The sequence below is a fragment of the Xenopus tropicalis genome, chromosome 1, assembly GCF_000004195.4.
Source record: "Xenopus tropicalis strain Nigerian chromosome 1, UCB_Xtro_10.0, whole genome shotgun sequence".
In the NCBI taxonomy this organism is placed as follows: Eukaryota; Metazoa; Chordata; class Amphibia; order Anura; family Pipidae; genus Xenopus; species Xenopus tropicalis.
In genome coordinates this window covers 55245017-55262068 of record NC_030677.2, presented here as the reverse complement: position 1 = coordinate 55262068, position 17052 = coordinate 55245017, and the positions used below count along the sequence as shown (strand labels likewise).

At 38.8% G+C, this 17052-nt stretch overlaps 1 protein-coding gene across 1 annotated transcript in view; it reads left to right on the top strand.

Moving 5' to 3' along the window:
• fhdc1 (FH2 domain containing 1) overlaps positions 1-5123 on the top strand; it is a 33893-nt gene extending 28770 nt beyond the window's left edge. The window contains exon 12 of the mRNA XM_002933493.5: positions 549-5123. Within this exon, the coding sequence (XP_002933539.2) occupies positions 549-2558 (2010 nt within the window). The 3' untranslated portion in view covers positions 2559-5123. The remainder of the gene's footprint in view (positions 1-548) is intronic.
• The last annotated feature ends 11929 nt before the right edge of the window (positions 5124-17052 follow it).

Here is a 17052-nt window from a genome sequence, read left to right as displayed (position 1 = left end):
CTGCAATGTCCAGAAAATATGCTAATTTTATTGTTTGTACATGCTACATGGGCGTTTCTATTAAAACTTATAGGGACTACACTCCATATACTGATGCACCATTGGCACAAATAGTGTCATAACTATTAGCACTCTATCATATTGGAGTGCACATTGGGTTAACACACAAATGCCCACTACAAGCAAGACAACAAAACCAGTTTAAAAAAGTGCACTCTATCATAGTCTTAATTAAAAATAGTGCCAATATCAGGGCCTTTAATTGCAACTGGTGGATACACAATCCCCTCCCCTAAAGTGCAAGTGACATAAAACCACATATTTACTAAATGTTATTACATATGCTTAAACATGTGCATTATTAAACACAACCTGGTAGTATCCACCAGTTGCAATTAAAGGCCCTAATATGGGTGCTATTTTCCATTAAGACAATGCCTGAGTGCACTTTTTATTTTTTTTACATGGGTCTGTTTTCTTGCTGGTAGTGTACATGGGTATTTCTAACAAGGTAATAGTCTAATAGAATAACCTTTATTTACTCCTAGGAAAACAGAGAGAGAGAAATTCAAGATCTCAGAAAGCAAAAGAAGCTGAATGAGCTGGAGCAGAAACGACGTTCCTGGGTTGCAAGTGAAAATGCAAACTTTGGAAGGAGCAGCAGTGAAAATGATGTGGAAATTTTGACAAAAGCTGGACTTGAAGATTTTCTGCAACAAAGACCCCAAAGTTCCTTGAACAGGAACTCTAGCACAAGGCGTTCCCGTCTCTCTTTGGGCGTTGCAGCCGACAGAGAACTTCAGATGTATTTAGGAGCTTCACAGGTAGAGGAAACAACTAGCAAGTTCAACAGCTTGCCCAGATCTCACACTCACAAGCCAAGGCCAACTGTAGCATGGATAGATTCTAAAGTAGAAAAAGACCATTCCCTGAATATATTGCACTTAAAAAATGAGACTAGGGACACCCAACAACAAATATCTTCTTCTCTGGTGATAACTAGTCTGGAAGATGACCAGAGTATACACACTGCCAATAACAGTGTTCAGCAACAGCAGGAGAAAGCCGACCGTAATAACAATAAAGCAGAACTTCACAAATATGGAATAGATCTGAAGCAGCATTCATCGGTAAGTCCTTTAGCGGTAACAGTAGAGGAGCATGAACTTGTCAAAAAATTACAGCAATTTGACCTTAGTGGAACAGTATGTGAAAATTATGAACAGCTATATAACACAGAAGAAGAAACCAATGATGGCTTGAGTTTGTGTTCATTTAGCTCTACAGATGACAACACAATCCCGCCAAGTAAAAATAATAATGAAAATTCTAAAGCAAGTGACTCCATAAGCAACTCATATGGGGACAGAAAACTGAGTGAGGACTTACTAAATGTAAGCACCACAATATCAGAAAGAACAGGTACCGCTGAAATAACTGAGCACACTCCACAGTTCTGTGTTGCAGATACTACTGAAAACTCCTTAATGCTTGACGCTACTGGTGGGACTGATTTGTTATCTGAGACAGAAGAGATTGAAATAATACAAAAAGTTAATTCAAATGATGGTAAGAAGAAATTAAATCCAGTTGCAAAGATACCTATCTCTGGCAAGCCTGAAAGCACAGACCATAATGCTAAAAAAGCCAGTCTTACTAAGGAAACTACACTAAAAAACAAAGATAATCTCAGAAAAACTAGCTCCATAAAAGAGAGATTCCCTAGCACTATCAAATCAAGTATCAATAACTCTAGTAACACGGTATCAACAAAACCAGTGCGCATGCTGAATGATTCTGAGCATGAGAATATGAGAAAAGTTGTCCCAATTTCTAAATCCAATAGGTCTGGCAGTATAAAGCGTACAGAACTGAGAAGCTCTCTGAGGGATTCAAATAGCAGTGACAGCAAGCAGACCCTCAGACATTCATTTAGGGGGAAGAGTGAGAACTTGCCAAAAAATTCTTCAAAGACTGAGGAACCCAAACTACAAAGAGGAGACAGCTTCATATCAAGTGGTTCCAGGTTTCAGAGGGATCAACTCCAGAGGAACAATTCTGTGAAAAAGCCAGCAGCAAAACCAGTGCGCAATATTGCTAAACCAAAGCCTGAAGAGACAAAACTTTGTCGTACGACTGCTAAACTTTCCAGCAGTACAGAAGCAAGTAAAGTACCCCCTGCACTACCCATGAAATCTCCATCATCATCTTCATCTACACCGAGCTTTGCAAGAAATACTGTAGCTTCTTCAAAACGTGCAAAAACTGACCCTGCTCCACCAACCAAAGTAACAACCATGGCTAGATCTGGCTCTCTACGTCAGTCAAAAACAAAGTCGGACCTTAGTAAAAATGGGAACACAAAAGATGATGGAACTGTGAATACACCCAAAAGGGCCAATAGCTTAAGAGCAAATGGAAGGCTGTTTGAACCAGTCAGAGACTCCCTACCTGAAAGTGATCAAAAAGAAAAAAGTATTGTGGAGAAGTCCTCTATGAAGCTTAAAGACACTGGAAAGGCAACTTTAGGCAAAATATTGAAACCTTTACTTAAGTGAGTGTTATTTAAACAGCATGACTTTGTTTTCTTGACAAGCCCAATTTGGGTGAGCACAGGAAAGGGAACTTTTATTTGTCAGTCCCTTTTTTTTGACGTGCTGCATGTATATTATATGCAGCTAGCCATACTGGAGGCACCCATTGTGCTGCACATTTTTTGTTTTCCTTTTTTTCCTGTTTCAACATCGTGAAGGAGTTTATGATGCAAGATTGTTACAGCTCTTGGGCAGCACATGTTTGTCACGGATACATACATCAATATGTGTTTTTTTTTTTTTTGTTTGTTTGTTTTTTTTTTTTTACATTTCGAGAAGATTCAGAAAGAGGAAAGGATGCTTATAAAACCCTTTAACCCCATGAAGATCCTGCTTGACTCTTGACATTAAGGTTGGCTGGCCACTTGCAGTCACTGGAGTCTTCAGTCCTGTTGACATGGACTAATCTTGAAAGACTCTGCTGGGTGGAGTCTGCATATTAATGGATGCACCCCTAGAACTATAAGCGGCACAGGTGTGCCTTCTTATTGCACAAGAAGACACAATCTGCATAGGGGATGACTCACAGTGCATTCAGTGGAGAGATGCCGGCTTTCCTCAACACAAAAGTGCCATGTATTTATAATGCATATCAAAAGGTGTTACAACTCCATATTTAAAGTATGATTCTTTGTTAAGAGCACTTCAGCTGTTTTGTGTTTTCTGTTGTGGTTTTCTTGTTTATATGTGATAATACTGCTGCTAGGGTCCTCTTGTATAATAAGCTTTGAGAAAAACATTCGCTGTTCCTCATCCCCTGTTCTCTTTGATCAGAAAATGAGGCCCACTGGTCATGTAGAGTAATTAGATTCTGTGCCCAATTTATTCTGTAGCAGTGCATTTAGTAAAAGGATAATTTGGCACATCCAGCTTCAGCCAGGGAGCAGGGGGAATCGATTGCCACAGATGTTTACAAAAGCTTTTACATATCATGCCTTATCAGAGATGTAACTATACTGATAAAAGTACAAATTTTATATATACCTAAAACAAAAACGTAAAAATATATCATTGGTGGTGAAGGAAATCACTGGTTGAATTCTTTATTCCTGTTCATAGGTGGCCTACTGCTGCTTGTGGTGTTCATATAACATTACAGTTTTAATCAATTAGCTGTTTTTTCACTGGGGAGAATTCTTTTGTACAGGGGATGAATGTGTCCCACTAATAATCTTTACACTAATAATCATTTATTCATAGCCTATATTGGGAAAAGAACCCACAATATGGTTCTGTAGATGACAAACAGATGGCAGCTCACAATATGGAACATACCACCTCATTTCGTTTGGTTCAAATAACTTCTCTGAGTTGCATTAGGGATTTCCACACTTCGTGCCTCCACCAGTTCTTAAACTACGTCTCTAAAAATCCTAATGAGGCTGGTAGCTCAGTAATAGATGGAAGGGCATGGGCTGAAAATCCTGTTTATTTGGATATGATACCAAGGCCAATTTTCCCCTGCCTGATAGTTACCCCTTAATCCTCTATTTGGGATTTTGTATTTTCATGTCTTTCAAATGCATGGCCATTATATGGTCTAACTCCTCAGCTCGTGGCAAACTGCAGCTTGCAGAGGAGGCATGGAATCGTAGCTGGTGAGGCGCAGGTTGGCTGTACTTCAAATGCTAAAAATGTCTGTTGCTATTAAATGGTACTATGTGACATCTAGATCTACAGGACCTATTTATTAAGGTGTGAATTATGGAAATATGTACCTAAAAGGGATCTGAAGACTTTTTACTTGTTTATATTGTATAATGGCGAATAACCATGTTTTTCAGCAATAAATAGGTAAAAGTAGGTGTAGGATTAAATACTTTGGTAAGGGATTGGAAAAATGGTGCTTTTTTACATTAATAATTATGTCCTGTAGACTTCGCACACTGCCTGCGGTACTTTATGATATACACTGCTAAAGGCTGTAGGAGAGCTTGCTTCAGATGTATAATTGGTAAACCTGATGAAGGCATACTTTGTCCAAACAGGCCAGCGACAACTTAGAACATTCCACTATGCCTGTAATGGGTAGCCAGAGGCTCTTACAATGTAAACTACTACAACTCTCAGCGGTTAAGGGTTGGTGGTGGGTTGCTGGGAGTTGTATTTCATCAACATATGGAGGGCCACCAATGACAGGTGTGCTTATGTTTTTTCAGAATGTAGTTAAGCCAATTAAAATTTAGCTCACTCAGGGACAGATGCACACATCAGGGTAGCACCCCATAACTCACGGTGCAAGATAGGGAGAGCACAATAGGGATTCCCCAGCTCCTGCACTGTCACTGTAACTCATGGGAGCTGGCTGTGCATTCTGGGCAATGGACTTCAGCAACATCCAGAGAGAACTACAGCTTGGCAGTAGCTGTGTAAGCAATTTCTAATGAATTTACATGTGCAGAAAACTGTATAAGAATATAATTTAAATGTTTGTAAAATTGTGTATATATGTAAATAAATATTTAATGGAACTTTTGCATATTTGATAGTAAACAACTAGTTTGCTAATAAATTCCTTGACCCTGGGAATGAGTTCATACAGTGCCTTTCTTTTTTGTGCTGTGCCTTTTACCAATTTATAGAAAAACATCTTGCGGTGAGATCCTGTTTCAGTTTTGTTCTCTGGAACATGTACAGGATTAGCATCTTTCAGGTAATGCTGGGAGGTTTACTTACTACTATTAGCAGCTGACCAGCTCTAGTTAGCATAGAGAGACCCCTGGCATCAGGGATAAATTATAAAACTCTACAAAATCTTGCCAGCCAAAGGCTTCGGTTGGTGACACCTCCTAGGATTTTAGTTCAACAGCTGGAGGGTTGGAGGGTACATATCCTTTCTGAATTTCCTAGAGGGGCCCTAAGCTAGACTGCATATAGGCTGAATAGCCGTGCATGAAATAGTAAGCTACTGTAAATGAACAGGCTGGATAGGACAGCAGGATATAGAGTGCGTGCATTATTTATGTATAATACTGTATGTCTGATTTGCACTTGACCAGAGGAAAGGATCAAGGCACAGTGTCTAGCACTGGGTTAGAGAAACAAAGCCAGGAAATCAAAGTGTTCTTATGTAGCTGTTTTCTCAGTCCTGGAGGAAAACTGGTGGATAGAAATGCAATTCCAACATGGGAAATTAAACAAGGGTACATGCAATCCTACATGGATTTATAATACTACAAATTATCACTGATTTGTCCATCCCAACTTCCTAATCAGCTTTTTCAGTTCTGAGCCAACTTGGGCAACATTAAAACAGTAAACAAGAGGTTAATATGTATACATTCATATAATTCACATAATATAATATTTCCAATTGCAACATATTTATAAAGCACCAACATATTCTGCAGGGCTGTACAACAAGGTTTATACAATACATTGGCCATACAGAATTACATACAAAGCAACCAATAGTCGATTTAAGAAGTGAGAATATAAAGTGTTTGCTTTTACCAGAAAACAATGTGCAGTTTTGGGGGGAAATGTTTTACTTCAGGATCTTAAACATTATAGTGGAGATGACTATGGCAGATTTAATGATACTGAAGTATATGGAAGAGGAAATATCAGCTTGTTTAGTGATTTTGCCAAACGAGCACATCTTTCAATGTATGGCCACCTTAAATTGCTTAGGATTATATTTTTGTCATGCAAAATTAGTTTTGGGTATATGGCAATGCAATGTGTGTTTCATGGGATGTTAATATTTTCTATTTCAGAAGGCTTATTATGGGATTTGTGCTGGCATTAACAAAAAGTCCAGAAACCTACACAATGCACTATAGCACTAAAGGGAACTGCTAATTGGTTTCCATGGGTAATGAGCTTGTCACATTTAATTTTTTTCTTTTATGCCTTTGTTTATTTTGTATTTGTTGCTGTTGGTGTCATATAAATGCTAGTATGTGACAAACAAATATGTGGGGCAGTTTGTGTATCCTGAGACTGACATGCGTGGATAGAAAACAAGCAGCTCCAGATGTCTGTTTACTCTTCCATGAAAACAGCTGAAGCACAGCCAAGGGAGAAAAAGGCGTCTCTGCCACAGTTCCATTGCCCAAACCTAGCAACGAGAAAACACCCATAGAACTCACAGGTAAATAACAGGTCTCTCTGAAAAACATCAGCTTGCCAATTTTATTCTACCTCCAAAAACAGCCAACGACTCAAATGTGCAAGAGGTACAGATCCAGCATCCATTTTGTATGGGTTCTACAGAAATAGGAAAGGGCAGTTACATGGGGAAACAGGTTATTGAGGGGTTTCTGGTATATTTTGCCAGAGCTGTATGCATTTTGGCAGTGTTTCCTACAGACTTTTCCATTTTGGACTACTAATTACCTACAAATATATATAATATAATCCCAGTGTTTCCTACAGACTTTTCCATTTTGGACTACTAATTACCTACAAATATATATAATATAATCCCAGTGTTTCCTACAGACTTTTCCATTTTGGACTACTAATTACCTACAAATATATATAATATAATCCCAGTGTTTCCTACAGACTTTTCCATTTTGGACTACTAATTACCTACAAATATATATAATATAATCCCAGTGTTTCCTACAGACTTTTCCCGGAGACTATTTTATATTCAGAACATCCTCTGATTTGTATTTTTAGGGCTTTATCCTACAATTTCAGTCTGAATGTTAGTTTTAGATCATTGCATTTAAACGTATGATCAATATCCAAACATTTGTCGGAAGAAGACTAAAACCTTAAAATGTATGGGCACCTTAAGAGTTCACTGTTTAATAAATACCTTTCTTAAAATCCCATAGGAATGAATAGAAAGGGGGTGAAATTTTCCATGGTAAAGACTAGTCTAACATTTTGATGTCGTTCTCCAGACAAGTACATATGGAACATGCTTGTTTTGGCATGATCTGCATGCACTTGCAAAAGTTTTTAGAGCTTAGGTCCACTCATCTTCTTAAAGGGCAAAGTTAATAGCGCAGCCATTGTGAGCAATTACCTACGTCCTGTGGTGAAGCGTTTGAATTTTAAGAGGAATAAAGTATTACAGGGTGATGTTACCAATTCACTAGACACAGGTGGCCAGTTTATAATTTGGTGGGCAGAATATTGTAAAACAAGTTCAGTGGCTGCACTACATGGTGTCACATCCTTCACATTATTTTAGTTTTGCCAAAGGCCCCTTGGTTCCTGTAGCAGGTCCATTGGTGCTAGAAGACCCAGACACAGCAGAACAAGAAAAGTAAAACATCATTATGTCTTTTTGCAGTGCTTTGGTACCCCAACATCTCTGAGAAGGGATGAGAGTAGAAGAAAGGGGGTGCCAAACCACTTCTATGGTTGGGTCTATAGATGCTGTTCTTGTGGTGGCACAATAAACATTTTTTTTTCTCTGCTCCTGCAGTGACCACAGGATAATTATCTTTGCGGGATGCTTCTCAAGCCTGCTACTAGCTTTGCTGGGCTGGGAAGGTAATGAGCAGCCTCTCCTAGCTCCGCCCAGCTCTCTCTCTCATTGCTGAAAAATCCCTCTAAAGGTTGTAGATCCAACAATAAATTAATGCTATCAGTATAAAGAATCTGGAAAAGCTCTGTGATTATGCAGTACAAGGTAACATAAACAATAGTCTGTGTCTTATTTTACACTCTTGTAAAGTACTAGATTAACACTGGGCGAGATGTCAAACTGGCATACGAGTGCCTTGCATGCTAATGCCTTCCTGTTGGATTTACACAGTCACTGAGCCCATTACATCAAAATATACTTATGGTCAAATTTCCTTTTGAATTTTTTCTCCTTCATTAATTATAGGTAACATAAGAGTAAGCTGAATGTCTGAGCTGTACTAAAAATACACAAAACCGTGCCCATTAAATCGCTTTGGTTCTCCTTTATCTCTTACCAAATGTTTAAAGAAAAGTTTTATGCTCTCTCGATCATTGATCACAATGTGATCAAATAGAACAGCGGCAGTAGATAAGAATGACTGGGCAAACCATTTTAGCCCTGCTGCTGTCAGATTCTCAGCCTCCATGTTATTAATATCAGTTGTACTCCAGACACTGCAGTGATCGAAGACCCTCACTATATTCATTAACTTTCATCTTAAATTTCCTATTCTTGTTACGGCGCCTGTCTGCGTCTGTTTAATTATTTCTTTTTGCCTTTCTCCTGTTTCTTATCTGTCTGTGTGTTTAACTTTATCGAAGCCACAGCTTCACTCTATTCATTATCTTATCACTATGTTCCTAATCATGATTGACCATGGAATGGAGTGTCTCCATATCAGGAAAACACAAACAGGATTCAACAGCATGGATTGATTATTCTGCCACATTTTATTTTGTAAGTTCTTTTAGGGCTCTGGCACACGGGGAGATTAGTCGCCCGCGACAAAACTCCCGTGTAAGTCGCCGGCGGGATGGCACACGCGAGTCTTTTTCGGCGATTTCGGGAAATCGCGCCACTGCGTGTGCCATCCCGCCGGCGAGTGGGATGGCGGGTCATGGCAACTCGGGGAGATTAGTCGCCCGCGAACAGGGAGTTTTGTCACGGGCGACTAATCTCCCCGTGTGTCAGAGCCCTTAAAATATGCAAAAGTTTGTAGGATAATAGAACCCAAAAAGTTCTGATGCTGCAGAACTATCTCCTGAAAGGGAGTATTAGCTTGGAAACATCCATTGATATCTACTGGTATCAGTCATGGGGCGATATCCTTGGGGGACCTACTATGGAGGTCACTTTGTACGATTGGTGTCTGCCAACAACATTCTCCGATTTGTATTTTAAGGGCTTTATCCTACAATTTCAGTGTAAATGCTAGTTTCAGATTGTTGCATTTAAACGAATGACCGATATCTAAACGTTTGTCGGAAGAAGACTAAAATCTATCCACCTTTACTCATTTCATGCTTTGTATACATAGTCACAGGCTGGATCCAGTAAGGCTGTATCACAGATCTTTTGCTAAATATAATGAACATTTGTCTCCTTATAATTGTTTGGATTGTGTGGATTTTATGAGTGCCTGCCTCCTTGTACCAATAGACAACAATAGATGTATGGCCAAGCAAGCAGCTGTATTACAAGAATAGGGAGTGTGCAGGGAGAAAGGGCTGAAGTGTTTATCATTGGTTGTGAGCTAGTGGACGGATTACAAGTGAAGGTTTGATTTTGAGGTGTGTCTGTTTTTAATGGTTGAGTGTGGTTTATGAGTAGGCTACCTTAGTTCCAAAAGGTTTGCTTTATCTGAGGCTGATTCCATTAATTATTAGCTATACCTTATGTAGCCAAAAGCATTTATTCTGAAACAAAGGCTATTAACATGAAGCTGACTTAATTTTGCTGCTATAAAAGCCTTTAATCTTCTAGGAAGGTAGATGTTGCAAAAATATGTGGGATTTTCTTAAGAGGATTACTGAGGTTGGGCATTGATGTTGGGCGATCAGACCTGGTTCACAGCTTGTATTCCAATTCATCTACAGGTGTAGTGCAGCCCAGTCAAGTTCTTTCATTTCAATTTCTGCAAAACCATTGGGATTGTCAAGAATGTCATTATATGCTGTAACATTGAAATATGGTTTTACTAGAACAAGGAACCCTCGCCCAAATGAACCACCCAAAACTATCCTTATATACTGTATATTAATATTTATTTTTTGCTTATGAATACGCATGTACACAAAACTTCCATGTCTACATATTGGGCAGGGTTTCCATTTTTACCTTTTAAGTGACTTTTTGTAGTTCCTGAAATGTCTTTAAAGGAGGGATTGTCCTTGAAACCCACTGAATAAACTTCTCAACAGTGTATTTCTGCAAGAGCAGAGACTTAAGAAAAGCCCAGCAAGTGTACACAGCTAACACCATGTTGCACCTCATTGCCTAAAAAAAAGAGCAAGCTCTTTTTTTTATAATGGCTTCTGTTTAAATAAATGACCCACAAGGGCAGAAACTGAAACTAAACTTGAAATAGTAGATAAAGGCTCATAACCCAGTGGGCATTTCTGGCAAACAGACAGAGTGTCTATAGCAACCAGTTACCATGGATATAAAGAAATGCTGGAAAAAAAAGAAGTGCTTTTATTTTTTTAATGTTTGATAATCACAATTAAGATAAATTTTGTGTTAAACAAGAATGAGAGAAGAGTGCTTGTACTTCTAATTCACATGTGCAGAATGGCAAGTGAATTAATTAAAAATAAACTTGTTAAATACTCTCAGGCCTTGACATTTCCCAACAAACTTTCCCAGGGCTAAATAAACCCTGCTCACTTTGTCTGTTGGCCTATTCACGGATTTGTATTACTATAGCATCCATGGAAAAAATGTTCTGTGCTCACACAGCCTGTGCGAAAATGTCCTTTTCCTGCAGCAATGGAAGTGACATCTGAGTTTGTACCAATGTTCACTAGTGAGTTCAGTTACAGAAAAGAAATTAAGTTTAAAACTTAACCAAAGAAAATAGACTGGAAAGACTGAAAAATGAACTGAAGGTTCAAAAATGTGACTTTTAATCAGATCCTTTTTTAAGGGTGTTGCTTTAATGAATACCGTATATACTCGAGTATAAGCCGATCCGAATATAAACCGAGGTACCTAATTTTACCTAAGAAAACTGGAAAAACTTATTGACTCAAGTATAAGCCTAGGGCGGGAAATGCAGCAGCTACTGCTAAATTTTAATAATCAAAATAAATACCAATAAAATGACATTAATTGAGGCATCAGTTGGGTATATGTTCTTCAATATTTATTTCAAAGAAAAACAGTAAACTAGCTCTGTAAGCAGAGAAGAGGGTCAACAAAAACAATATGAGTACTACCCCATGCTCATTGCACATTGGCAAACTGGCAGCAGACCTGGTCCCGGAGGAGATGTAGGGGAAAATAAGTATTGCTAGTGGGAGCCTAGGCCAGGGCACTGGAGGGTCTGGTTGCAGGTGGCCTAATTTGCACACAAAGGACAGAGGGTGCTAGTCTAGAGGGACCCATGGCACCCGACTCGAGTATAAGCCGAGGGTGACTTTTTCAGCACATTTTGGGTGCTGAAAAACTAGTCTTATACTCGAGTATATACAGTATCCCTGTTAGGACAAGGGATATGGTAGTCCTTAATATGCAGACAAACTTAATCTCCCCATGTGCCATGCTATCCCACTGGCAAGAATGTAAATTGGGATGGCAAACGCGTCACTTCGGTTTCCCAAAGTTGCCTCTCAAGGAAACTTTGGCCGACTTTGGGAAACTGAAGCAACGCTTATGCCATCCAACCGATGACTTCAATTCTTGCTGGTGGGATGGCATGTCAAGGAGATTAGTTGCTCGTGGTAACAAAGATTTATCACAAGGCAACTAATCTCCCTGTGTGCCACTGCCCTTAAGGGTACACAAGGGGCTAATTAGCAGCAGCTACTTTTTCATGGCTCCTAAACGTTAGAAAATACCCTGCCATAGACAATACTGAGAACTGCATCTCTGAAACACATGTAGAGACAATTATAAATAAATGATCATTAAATCTTGTTACAGAAGTGGAATTACACAAAAAACATTAGAAAGCCCAGCTTGACCTGAAGCAAACTAAAATTACCCTTACCCTTAAAGAAGGAGGAAAGGCTAATAAAGAGTTAATCTCAAGCTGCAGGCATACCTTGAGTTGTCGCAATAGTGTCCTTAAGTCTCCCCATATTTCACCTGTTCAGATGATCAGAAGCCAAACAGGAAGAAAATACTCTCAGCTGTGTAAAGAAAGTTCCCATAATTCCTCCTTCTTGCACCGAGACCCAAACCAGTGTACATGCTCAGTTAGTAAGACTATTTGTCAGCTTCCTGCTGATTGGCTCAGATCCACATTCCTAAGGGGGGGGGGAGCAGGAGAGGGGAGAGAGCAGAGAGCTGCGTGTCTCCGGCAGAGGAAAACAGACACAACTAATCTTTTGACAGAGAACTCAATGCAGCGTTTCTGTGAGTGCTTATGGCTGTATTTACATAGACCTTTCTGATAAAGCTTACTCAGTTTTTACCTTTCTTTCTCCTTTAAGTGAAATGACAGCAAATGAAATGCAAAATCCTGCTGGCAAAATCCTTACCCCAAGGCTCATGTAGACGTGGGACTGGGTTTAATGTCACCGACAGATTTACTAAGCGCTAAAGACAATTCATAAAAAATGGCAGGAAAATTACATCTAAAAGACAAAATCTTAAAACTGTTTAAAAGACCAATTCACAAAAATGGAAATAGAGGTTTGTGAATAAGGTGAAAAATCCAACAAATCTATCTCCTCTTTTATTTTGTCTTAATATCAGCACTTTTGTGAATTCCCCCCTATGTCTCCCTTTCTGCCCCCCATACTACATATGATGAAGGTTACATACATTCATATAGAAAGGATAATAAATGGTGCAAGGTAACATCAAATCTAAAACTGGGTAGATAAATATCTGGGCAGATTTGGTTTAGCTCTGATAAGGAATTGTAACTAATCTTGAGCCGGTCAGGTAACAAATGAAACATAGATCTTTCTTGGGATTATTCTGAAAAGAAAAAGCACTTGACTGCAACACTCAGACAAATAGTCCTCTTTCCTAAAATCCATCAGACTCCGACAATATAAACATTCCGCCTACACTCAATTTTTGGTCCTTATACAAATATGAACCTGAAAGGCAAAGAGCTATGTACTATTAATCAGTTACTCACACAAACAATTTGCCCTCTCAGCATTTCATTAAGCAGCCCCTTTGATTTTGTTCCATTTATATGTTTCTACAAGTGCTTTATGTGATGTCCTAAACCAGTGGCAGACACAGTCAGCAGAAGAATGTAAGGGACCCCCATAGTGACACCTAGTACTGTTATGGGACTTGTCATTAGGAGCTTCACCCTTGAATGAGCTTTTAACTTGGCAAAACTCACTGTATGCCTCTCTGCAAGGTACAGACAAACTTCAGTAGTAAGTTAGATTTCCGCATCTGAAAGACCCCTATCATATATTATTAAATACTAGATATAAGGTTAATCAAATGTTAATCAAGAGTTAGTTTGTATCAGTGTGAATGTAATAGTGATATAGTAAAAGCCAATGGTTTGTATTAGTGTGAATGTGAGCAATAGTGATATAGTAACAGCCAATAGTTTGTATCAGTGTGAATGTGAGAAATAGTGATATAGTAACAGCCAATAGTTTGTATCAGTGTGAATGTAATAGTGATACAGTAATAGCCAATAGTTTGTATCCGTGCAAATATAGTAATAGCCAATAGTTTGTATCAGTGTGAATGTGAGTAATAGTGATATAGTAATAGCCAATAGTTTGTATCAGTGTGAATGTAATAGTGATATAGTAATAGCCAATAGTTTGTATCAGTGTGAATGTAATAGTGATACAGTAATAGCCAATAGTTTGTATCAGTGTGAATGTGAGTAATAGTGATACAGTAATAGCCAATAGTTTGTATCCGTGCAAATATAGTAATAGCCAATAGTTTGTATCAGTGTGAATGTAAAAGTGATACAGTAATAGCCTATAGTTTGTATCAGTGTAAATGTGAGTAATAGTGATACAGTAATAGCCAATAGTTTGTATCAGTGTGAATGTGAGTAATAGTGATACAGTAATAGCCAATAGTTTGTATCCATGCAAATATAGTAATAGCCAATGGTTTGTATCAGTGTGAATGTGAGTAATAGTGATACAGTAATAGCCAATAGTTTGTATCAGTGTGAATGTGAGTAATAGTGATACAGTAATAGCCAATGGTTTGTATCAGTGTGAATGTGAGTAATAGTTATACAGTAATAGCCAATAGTTTGTATCAGTGCAAGGAATGTCCAATTACAGAGACCACTCCAGCATGATATAATAATTTCCCCCAAATTAGCTTTACTAGATTTACATGGAACCGAAGAAAGAAACCTGATCCACAAGAACTGTAGTATCAAATGTTTCCTCTCTCTCTCTCTCTCTCTCTGGTAACATTTGCACACATCAGGAAGCACCATTTAACTGCCCAAGTGCTGAGCCTCTGAGTCTACTGTAGTGTACACAATGTTCTGCAATAATGGGTGTGGGGAGTCCCAAGTGCAAAGTGAAAGATGAAAAACTAGAAAACATGTTTGATACAGTGGTGTAGATAGAGATCCTGATTCATGGTGAGATCATTCTTTTTATTTGCATTTACACATCTCAAGTAATAACTGGGCTTTATAGAACAATGTCATTATCCACTGCTTCCCTATGGATTGAGTTTCCCTTTTCTCAACCAGAGTAGTTGATATAAAACAAATGTTGATTCAGGCCTTTTGTTTGCCCAAGTTATTCATGTGTGAGTTTGTTATGTTTAATCAAAGGGATATCACCTACAGGTAATGTTTAAAGGCAGTTTGTATGTAAACCCACCACTGCTAATACTAACCAGTGAAGAGTGCTGATGGGAGATGGAGTCAGAAAATAATCACTCCAAGGGCATTAACATAGAGTCAAGTGGAGATCACTCAGTGTTTGTTTGGGGAGCAATCTGTATAACCCTTTTCTATCATACCTTGACCAAGGAACTGGGGTCTGCGAAACTCTGAGTAACAAGCTTTTAAAACACACATTGCCTGAGGCAAGGTGGCAGTGCACCCCAAGTTACCACAGCAGTGGCAAAAATCCGCTCCTGGTAACTTTAACAAATGAACTTCCAATTATTAAACCAGAAATTTGGCTCTAGTAGTGCAGAGAGTGCAATTACACTCTTTACACTTGAGATTTGCCCCCCTCCCTGCAATGAGAAGGAAAGGGCTGGGGGTATGGAGGGTTGGCATTGGAAGAACTGCCTCAGGGCAGCTCTGTAACTAGAACCGCCCCTGGGTTTCTGCACCAGAAAAATTGCTGAAGCCTTGACAAGACATTTTGATGTAATTTAAATGCTGTGAGAATGTTTCTCTTATTGCCACGTCCTGGGGGTAAAATTAAATCATTCAAACCTTTGTATGTTAAAACTAAGATTATTTGGGCTTTATAACTCTATAACTGCCCCAACCATCCAGAATTTGAAGTTTGACAACAGTTACATTGTACTTTTGCCCACTGTGTGAAGAAATATGCTGAAATAATTTCCAGTGCCAACCATACAGCTGATGCATTCAGATGATAGGGAGCTGCTGAACATACTGTAAATATGACAGTAACACTAAATATTGATTATGTAATATGCTATTGTATAATATAATAATGTTTAATTTTATCAAGCATTTTATCTAGCCAAGGGGGACCTATTAGGAATAACCTATGACAGACTTTGGAGCTCAATAAAAATTAAAAATAGATTCCTGACCACCACTTAATTAAAATGCTAAGTACTCATGGGTGTATACCGTCTAGTCTTTTCCATCCTTGGCAGTATGTGTTTTATATCTAGTTTTACTCGCCTCAGTGCTGTTTTGCAGGTTCTGCTGGCTCTATGCTAAGGACTAATAGATGTTTCTGCTGTTCCTTCTAAAGTGCAGATCTTACATTTAGTTTCAGCTGTTCAGTATTTGGTTTGCAGAGATACAAAATGGAGGTGTTCATAGACTAATATTCCGCAATAATATAAACATTGAATATAGTTATTACTTGCAAAACTTAGCACCTCTGGCCAGCCTTCTTCGTGGCACTTCTTTTGTTGTAGTATGGTCAATCCAGGCATGGAAAATGTCCAACTTTTATGATGCTCATGAAATGTGCTCTAAGCTTTTAAGCATGGCATTGGTGTTGTCCCAGCCTACAGGATCAAGCTTTACATCAATAACTACCTAACAGGTGTAAGCAAATGCTAAAAAAAACCCATTGGGTGGCCTAATAAATAAGCCCTCTTGGGAAATCTCAGTGCAACTGGTAGGCACTATAATCTCTCACCTGCTCTGCTGGCACATGGCTATTAATGCAGATCAGTCACTTCTTGTTTTACAAGAGAATGTTGCTGCAACACGTTCTTTATGGTTTTTCAGATTTTGTGTCTCAGGTGACACTTGCATTGGTTGTTAGAAATACTAAAAAGACAAATGTACTAAATAAAACTGGAAAATAATAAAACACATTTATTCAGCTGTGGGCTTAGGAATCAAATTGTCTATGATCGACACAAGACACAGCATTTGAAAAGGGTCACCAAACCTCTGTACCTTGCCCTGAAACGCAAATCTTCCACTACTAGACAGAAGTGGCACATATGCACTGAAAGCCAGTCTGGTCCTAACCTTTAGTGTAGATGCTCCTGTTCAGCAGTGCTAATTTACTTTCAGTATCAGAATGGGATGCTAAAACAAAACTACACACAATGGCAGTTGCATGCACGCTAAACCCTGAGTGCTCCAGACATGCAGCTGTCAAACTGGGCAAATCTGTGCTCAAATACAGCAAACTTGCCAGTAAACTGCTTCATGCAGCCTACACTCAGTGTCTAACCTTCACCTCTTTTCTCCTTTCATCACCCCCCATCAAC